The sequence below is a fragment of the Myotis lucifugus genome, unplaced genomic scaffold, assembly GCF_000147115.1.
Source record: "Myotis lucifugus unplaced genomic scaffold, Myoluc2.0 scaffold_99, whole genome shotgun sequence".
Taxonomy (NCBI): domain Eukaryota; kingdom Metazoa; phylum Chordata; class Mammalia; order Chiroptera; family Vespertilionidae; genus Myotis; species Myotis lucifugus.
In genome coordinates this window covers 99,187-107,589 of record NW_005871147.1, presented here as the reverse complement: position 1 = coordinate 107,589, position 8,403 = coordinate 99,187, and the positions used below count along the sequence as shown (strand labels likewise).

The 8,403-nt window shown below is 53.2% G+C and overlaps 3 protein-coding genes across 3 annotated transcripts in view; 2 read left to right on the top strand and 1 right to left on the bottom strand.

The window, feature by feature from the left end:
• PSMC5 (proteasome 26S subunit, ATPase 5) overlaps window positions 1-1,787 on the top strand; it is a 4,162-nt gene extending 2,375 nt beyond the window's left edge. Inside the window, 8 exon segments of the mRNA XM_006092152.3 lie at window positions 43-173; window positions 175-303; window positions 598-724; window positions 823-1,013; window positions 1,111-1,209; window positions 1,289-1,399; window positions 1,493-1,579; window positions 1,683-1,787. Coding sequence (XP_006092214.1) covers window positions 43-173; window positions 175-303; window positions 598-724; window positions 823-1,013; window positions 1,111-1,209; window positions 1,289-1,399; window positions 1,493-1,579; window positions 1,683-1,736 — 929 coding nt within the window. The 3' untranslated portion in view covers window positions 1,737-1,787.
• A 59-nt stretch (window positions 1,788-1,846) lies between these two features.
• On the bottom strand, window positions 1,847-8,382 carry SMARCD2 (SWI/SNF related, matrix associated, actin dependent regulator of chromatin, subfamily d, member 2). Its single transcript, XM_006110160.3, is given in 13 exon segments — window positions 1,847-2,781; window positions 2,854-2,955; window positions 3,079-3,201; window positions 3,392-3,527; window positions 3,704-3,801; window positions 3,953-4,114; window positions 4,236-4,337; window positions 4,481-4,576; window positions 5,248-5,403; window positions 7,705-7,827; window positions 7,974-8,016; window positions 8,209-8,337; window positions 8,339-8,382. Coding segments are annotated over 13 exon segments (1,368 nt in total). The 3' UTR covers window positions 1,847-2,727.
• The window catches only part of LYZL6 (lysozyme like 6), a 20,916-nt gene continuing 15,506 nt past the window's right edge, over window positions 2,994-8,403 (top strand). The window contains exons 1-3 of the mRNA XM_006092149.3: window positions 2,994-3,129; window positions 3,520-3,656; window positions 5,029-5,155. The gene's annotated coding sequence lies outside the window, so the exon portion shown is untranslated. The remainder of the gene's footprint in view (window positions 3,130-3,519; window positions 3,657-5,028; window positions 5,156-8,403) is intronic.

The window sequence follows — 8,403 nt, the reverse complement described above, 5'->3', positions numbered from 1 at the left end:
GCAGCAGAGGAGGTGGAGTTTGGGTCAGTTCTCTCCACACAGCTAATGAAAAGTCTCTCCCCTTCTCCCAGGTAACACCCAACTGGCGGGTGGCTCTAAGAAATGACAGCTACACTCTGCACAAGATCCTGCTCAACAAGGTAGACCCACTGGTGTCACTGATGATGGTGGAAGAAGGTGCCAGATTCCACTTATGAGATGATTGGTGGACTGGACAAGCAGATCAAGGAGATCAAAGAAGTCATCGAGCTGCCCGTTAAGCATCCTGAACTCTTTGAAGCACTGGGCATTGCACAGCCCAAGGTGAGAAGTAGGGCTTCTGTGGGAGGGCCATGCTGTTCCTCACCTGTCCCAGCCCAGACTGGGTGCAGGGTTTGGGGAGGGATAAGTTGGCCCTCCCCACTCAAGAGGGCTGGGGAAGAGATACTATCAGGGTACTGAGGAGGTTTGGATACAAACACCAGAAGGGACCTTGACATTCATTCTTTTATATCTCTAAGCTTCTAGTATGGGATCCAGCACAGAGCAAGCAGTATGTGTTCATTGAATGAAACATGGGGCTGGCTTTCTGCCCTGAGACCTGCTGTTTCCCTCTAGGGAGTGCTGCTGTATGGACCCCCAGGCACTGGGAAGACACTATTGGCCCGGGCTGTGGCTCATCATACAGACTGTACCTTTATTCGTGTCTCTGGCTCTGAATTGGTACAAAAATTCATCGGGGAAGGTAACTGTGGCTAGAAACATGAAAACCAAGCAGAAGGGGGGGGGGGTAGGGTAAGGGTAGGGAACTCAACTCCTAATGCTAGTTTGGCCTCGGCACAGGGGCAAGAATGGTGAGGGAGCTGTTCGTCATGGCACGAGAACACGCCCCATCTATCATCTTCATGGACGAAATCGACTCCATCGGCTCCTCACGGCTGGAGGGGGGTTCTGGGGGGGACAGTGAAGTGCAGCGCACCATGCTGGAGCTGCTCAACCAGCTGGATGGCTTTGAGGCCACCAAGAATATCAAGGTGAGGTGGTGTGAGAGATGGGATGAGCTGAGGGAAGGCCATGGGTGAGGTGCAACCTGGGGAGGAGCCTAGCTGATGCCACACCCCTTCTCCTCAGGTTATCATGGCTACTAATAGGATCGACATCCTGGACTCGGCTTTGCTTCGCCCAGGGCGCATTGACAGAAAAATTGAATTCCCACCCCCTAATGAGGAGGTTTGTAATGGGCAATGCTGGGCATGGATCTGGCTGGGGGGGTAGACAGTGGGGCTCAGCTTTTTCCTCTCATCTCTAGGCTCGCCTGGACATTTTGAAGATTCATTCTCGAAAAATGAACCTGACCCGGGGGATCAACCTGAGAAAAATTGCTGAGCTCATGCCAGGAGCATCAGGGGCTGAAGTGAAGGTAATCGGAGGGCCCAAGGAAAAGGAAGGGGCAGAGGCAGGAAGCTCTGGGTTCAAGGGCACAGCTACAGCCTGTCTTCCTTTCCCTGCTCAGGGTGTGTGCACGGAAGCTGGCATGTATGCCCTACGGGAACGGCGAGTCCATGTGACCCAGGAGGACTTCGAGATGGCGGTAGCCAAGGTACAGGTCTCCATCTTTTCTGCCTTTGCTGACGGTGGCTCTAGAGCAGTGGGGATAGGGCCTGTGTTCACCCAGTTTGTAACTTAATGTTTTCTCTCTGCAGGTCATGCAGAAGGATAGTGAGAAAAACATGTCCATTAAGAAGCTATGGAAGTGAGGTGGATGGTCCCTGTGTAGATCCTCAAATAAAGCTCTGCAGGACAAGGCCTTTAGGACTTCAGTCTATTAATGAGTGGCCACACTGTTCAATGACCAGGTCTGGGCACCACCAATAAACAAGGATTTATTTGGAAATTTCCAAACCTGCCAGAAGTGGCACTTTCCAAGCCCTAGGCCCACCCTTCTTATCAAGCTCCAAATGGGAATGAGTTCCCCCTGCCCTCCACCAAGCACACACACCCATGCCTCAGGCCAAGCCAGAGAACTTGAGTGTCCCCTTCCTCTAGGAGGCTTTATAGCCCTGGGCCCAAGAGCTGGAGTGGCAGCCCTCTGGCATCCCAGGAGATGATGGCGGCCAGAGCCGCTTGCATAGATTGAGGAAAGAAAATAAGGGAGGAGGCACCAAACAGGGCTCCCTGAAAAACCCCAACTTGCCCCCTGTATAAAAAAGTGGCTCCCACATAGAAGAACCTGCTCCCCAAATAGTGCAAATACCCAAAGGAAAGGAAAAAGCCAGCAGCTAGGCTGGGCTGGTCGGAATGGCAAAGAACTTTGGTTTAGAAAGGGTAGGAAGAGTGAGCTGAGTCTCTCTTCCTTGCCCAGCTCCCCAGAGCCAGCTAGGGCACTTGCCCCAAGGGGAAGTCTGTAAACAAGCAAAGCCAATGGCCTTTGGTTCTGAACCTCCTCCCTTACAATGGCAAAGCCAGGCCCCCAGTAGTCCTACGTGGGCCTGCCTGCAGGGAGCAGAGGCGTTTATTGTGAACCCAATTAAAGCCAATGCGGAAAGTAAGTAATAAGGCTTTGGGGACCAAGCAACAAGGAATCCTACCGCTACATTTATGAAACTAACGCTGGGAAGCTGAGGGTAACAGGACAAACCTTCACCCTGCTCCTTATCCTATGTGTCTGCAGCCTCAGATGGGGGTCCCTTCCAGGCTGAGAAGGGGATGATGCCTGGGCTGGGAAGAAAGGAAGGGATCCCTGAGCAGTTAGGTCAGGCGAATTCCCAGCACCTGTTCCAGTTCCTGCCTTCGCTGCTGCACCTGGAAGAGAGACCAGCAGCTCAGGCTTCTGCTGCTCACCACCACAGGAGGGCAAGCAGGGCAGAGTCTCACCTTGGCAAAGATATGCCTCCCCACTGCTTCCTGGGCCCAGGGCTGGTGGTAGAAAGCAGCTCGTCTCTCCTCCTCAGGATTCCCAATCACATCAGTGATGATCTGCAAAGAGCCAGGAAAAAGTGGTAGCATAATTCCCACTCCTGAGCCCCTGGAATCAATAGTGATGGGGATAAAACCACCCAGAGCTTAACCTGGTCTCATCACCAGGAAAGAGGACCACACCTTGAGGTCTCGGCGCTGGGAACGGAGCCATTCCTGGATGAAGTCCTGGGGGTCAGTGCTAAAGCTGAGCATGAAATCCCTCTGGGTCTTCAGCTGGTTGATGGACTCGATGGTCTCATGGATCTGGGGGGGAGGGGTATATATATGTGTCAGACTGGCCCCCACTTCTAAGGAGTCTGTTTCCAGACCTAACCACAAAGGACTTGGACAGAAATCCTATCCCCAGGTGCTACATGTATAGAAATGCCCAACAGAGAATGCCCACCCGCAACTTGGGCCCCAGAGGGTGGGGGGGTAGATGCAGAGGGCCCACCTTGACATCAAGGGAGGCAATCTCCTGCTGATTGGTGGTAGAGGCCAGGAAATTGCTCATCTGGGCCTTGAGTGGGTCATCCACCTCGACGTCAATGTCATAACAGGCTGTCTTCTTCTGGTCATTAGGGTCCACGCTGTAGGCAGCACGCAGGAGGGGAAGGATGAGTACATAGCAGTATCCATCCCACCCACCTGGGCCAAACCTACACACACTTGGGGAGCAAGAAACCAGACCTGCTGCTTCTCTTTAGATCAATCCAAAGGTAAATTGCTTTTAGAAGAGCCTTCCCATTGCCCTCTTCCCACTGACCTAATGACATGGTTGATAACAATGGGGTCTGGATGCTGCAGCAAGCCAGCCAGCTTCATGGGAATCTCGGAGAATCGGAGACGACCACAACTGAAGATCTGGAGAGAGTACCAAAGGTGCCTTTCAGGGCACAGGGGGAAGTGGGTCCTCGCAGGGGGAGTGTGAAGAATGGCCAAGAGCTAGCTCAGTGGGGCTCTGGGACACCAGGCAACACAGGGGCTGCAAGACTAGGAGGAGTTCCCAGCTAACCTGGCGGAAGTAACGGTTGCAGTTGATGTACTCGCGCTCATGCCCGTCCTGCAGCTGGTTGTGTTTGATGTACAGCCACAGGGCCTGCATGATGGCGGCCCTTGTCTGTGTGTGCACTCCCAGCAGCCTTGCCAGTCGGGGGTCCAACTTGTACTGAGGAGGCTGGGGATAGAAGGAAGTCAAAGGAGGGGTTCTTGTTAAAAACCAAAGCCAAAGAATAGGGCAGGGACAGGAAGGGTTTACAATAAACCTGCCCCTGTCCCTGAGACATGGCCCCAGTCACCTGATGATCCAGCATGAGCAGGAGGGTACACTTGACATTGAGGTCTCCAGGCCGTTTCACCTGGAAGCCATCCGTTTCCTGGGTGGTGGGCATCCGATGCCACTGGCAGGGAGGAAGGGAGCATAGTTCATCACCAAGGGGTGGGCATGAACATACACACTTGGCCCTCTCCAAGGGGACCGAGCCTATTTCTCTGTGCACCTGGCACATCAGCCTGTGCTCCCATGCCCCAGGTCCACTCTCACCTCCACCAGGTGGTTGTCAGGCCCGTACAGCTCCTTGTCTAGCTCAATGACGAGGCTCTTAAAGAATGAAGAGAACTTCCTCTTCTGTTTGCTAGGCTGGGGAGGGAAAGGGGTGAGATGGGAGTGCTGCTGAGCTTTCAAAGCTAAGCTATGCTAAGCCCCCAAAAGAGGAATACTGTTTCAGCCCTGAAGTTCAGGGTACTGAGGATTCTTAGGCCCTGAAAGAAGCAGGGAAGAGTGAATGACTGGAAGTAGGAAAAGGACTCTCTGTGCAGCCCCACTGTTAGCCAAAATACGATTTTTAATTAAAAAAGGGACACCCTAGCTGGCTTGGCTCAGTAGATAGAGCGTCGGCCTGTGGACTGAAGGGTCCTGGGTTTGATTCCAGCCAAGGGCACATGCCCAGGTTGCAGGCTCGATCCCCAGTGGAGGGCGTGCAGGAGGGAGCCAATCAATGATTCTCTCTCATCATTGATGTTTCTCTCTCCCCCTCTCCCTTGCTCTCTGAAATCAATAAAATAAATATATATGTATTTTTTTTTTTAAAGGGAACACCTTCAAGACACTTTACTGCCACCTGTAGGAGAACTGTTGTAATAACCATACAAATCTCCCAACCTCTGACTGGCTTGGCCCAGTGCAAAGCTTGACCGGGAGCACTGCCCTTTCCCTCAGGTAGGACTTCCCAGAAGTGCCCAAGTGGCTGGCCCCAGTCTTAAAATCCACACAGGCCATGTCCTCTCCAGACAGCTTCTTCCCCAACTCACATCATCCAGGAGTTTTCCTTCCACTCGGAGTTCCCAGGAAGCCACCTTGTCCCCTGATGGGGTTCCCCCAGGGGTCCCTGCAGTTCCTGCACTGTCACCTTCCGCCTTGCTGGGACTGAACGTATTGGAAATATAGATCCGCAGCTTTCGTTTTTGCTGAAAAGAAAAAGACAAAGATGGACCAACATGTTAGAAAACAATGCTACCCCTGTCTTCCCATCTGAACTCATTCAACATCAATACTGAGTGGCAGCTATGGGCCAGCACCTTGTTAGGCTCCTTATCTTGGCCTTCAAGGGACTCCCAGTTTTATGGGGGGAACAGATGCACTATCCACAGTTCCAACACTGTGGAATCAGTGGACACACAAGGTGCTATCAGGCAAATCAGAAGCCTCCAGCTCTTAGCTACACTAATAAAGACAAAGATGCTAATTGACTGTACCTTCGCTATGCCCTAAGCCATGCCCACCAGCCAATCAGAGTGACTATATGCAAATTAACCCAACCAAAATGGCGGCTGGCAGCCACGGAGCTGGAGCAAGCAGGAGGCTTAGTTGCCCGGGCGATGGAGGAAGCCAAGCTTCCCGCCTGCCCTGAGCCGGCTGTGGCCTCCGCTCATGGCAACAGTTTCAATTATAGAAGACAAATAAATCCCAGATACCTGCTTCCAGCCATCCTCCACTGGGAGCTTGGGTGGCTGGGGTTGTGGCCAGCCTGCAAACAGCCATCAGCCCCTCACCCAGGATGGCCACACCCTCATGGGGTGAGGGTCCCCACTGGGGGGCTTAGCCAGCCTGAAAACGGCCCTCAGCGCCTCACCCAGGCTGGCCAGGCACCCCAGCAGGAACCCCCACCCTAAAGGGGCTGTGGCCAGCCTGCAAACAGCCCTCAGCCCCTCACCCAGGCTGGCCAGGCACCCAGTGGGGACCCCCACACTGAAGGGGCTGTGGCCAACCTGCAAACAGCCATCAGTCCCTCACCCAGGCTGGCCAGGCACTCCTATATAATAAAAGGATAATATGCAAATTGACCCTAACAGCAGAACGACTGGGAATGACTGGTCACTATGACACACACTGACCACCAGGGGGCAGATGCTCAATGCAGGAGCTGCCCCCTGGTGGTCAGTGCGCTCCCACAGGGGGAGCTCTGCTCAGCCACAAGCCAGGCTGCCGGCTGCCAGTACAGCGGTGGTGGGAGCCTCTCCCACCTCCTCAGCAGCGCTAAGGATGTCTGACTGCAGCTTAGGCCTGCTCCCCGCTGGCAAGTGGACATCCCCCGAGGGCTCCCGGGCTGCCAGAGGGATGTCTGACTGCCAGCTTAGGCCTAATCCCCCAGGGAGCGGGCCTAAACCAGCAGGTGGTCATCCCCCAAAGGGTCCCAGACTGTGAGAGGCACAGGCCAGGCTGAGGGACCCTCCCCCACCCCCCCGAGTGCACAAATCATTGTGCCCCGGGCCTCTAGTTTTAAATAAAACTCATCACAGCCCCAAAACATTCTCGCCTCCTAGAAAGCCTTCACCATTCAGGGGACTGTGCTAGATTATTATTAAAAAGAAAGAGGAAGAAGAAGAAAAAGAAAAGCTCTAGGGATGGGTAAGGAGAGAAGAATTATCCTAATCCTCCAGTTTTACCTTTCAAACTTCTGACCATGATCAACATGATTTGCATTTTATTTACTTTTTTTAACTTTTAAAAAAAGTATATATTTTTTATTGATTTCAGAGAGGAAGGGAGAGGGAAAGAGAGATAGAAACATCAATCATGAGAGAGAATCATTGATCAGCTGCCTCCTGCATGCCCCCAACTGGGGATCGTGCCCGAAACCTGGGCATGTGCCCTTGACCAGAATCGAACTCAGGACCCTTCAGTCCAAAGGCCAACACTCTATCTGCTGAGCCAAATCGGCTAGGGCAGTGGTCGGCAAACTGCGGCTTGCAAGCCACATGTGGCTCTTTGGCCCCTTTGAGTGTGGCTCTTCCACAAAATACCAACTTCTGCGCATGGGCCACGAAGTTTCAATCGCACTGTATGTGCACGCCGCACGTGGTATTTTGTGGAAGAGCCACACTCAAGGGGCCAAAGAGCCACATGTGGCTCGCGAGCCGTAGTTTGCCGATCACTGGGCTAGGGCAACATGATTTACATTTTAAATCATGACCCAGGATCCACACACATCTATATAAACACCTGAAACAAAAATGTTATGAATAATACCTCTACTACTCTGGTAAGTACTTTACTATGGAGAATTATTTTAATTTCTACTATTTTATATTTCATAAAAAACATGCTGGTCCCACCACATTAACTGAGTTCATGCTCCACTAAAGGCTGCATCCGCAGTGAAATATCCTGCTCTACCCATCACAGACCCTTACTTAACCCCCAGAAAACCAGGCCGAGGAGAGGCAGAGAGCGTGGGAAGGCCCAGGATTAGCCAGGGCTGCACACACCGTTAGAGGCTTTTTGATGGCCTCCTGGATCTCCATCCGCTTGCGAGCAATGGTCTGGTCCAGCTTCCGCTCAAAAGCCAAGAGGTCCATGTACGCCTGAGACTCTGGGACAAGCTCCCGAATCTGGAGGGAGAAGGAATTCATCCGTTGTTTCAGCTGCAGCTCTGGCTCTTTCTTCTCTCCCTTCCCCATCGCAGGGCTGGAGGAGATTGACTCCATCCATAGCCAGCCATTGGGTGGGCCCCCTAGGCCCCTCCCAACATACTCACTCGCTGAGGTAGAACCTTATCTGCCATCTTCCTCCTCTTTAACCTGGGGAGGACAGAAACCCAATTAACAGGTCAATGGTCCAAAGGACCCCCAACCCCATCCATCCCTCCAGTCCCCAGGATCCTCCCCGAGGAGAACAAGGAGCCTTCCTCAGTCATAGCAGTTCTTAGGACGGAGGAAAGCCCTCTGTTGCCACTACAGCTGTGCTAGGTAGAGTGGGAAAAACAGGCTTACCCCCGGCGCTGGGCAGGCATTGGGGGCTGGGCCTGGGGCACAAGCAGGCGTTTTCGGAATGGGTCCATCATGGTGGGTGGCATGCCAGGTCGAAGTGGAGTAGCTGTACCAATGGGGAGCCCGTAGGGGTCCCACCTGCAAGCCAGCCATGGGCATCCGGCTCCCTGGTGACATGCCAGCGCTGGGGAAGTGAGC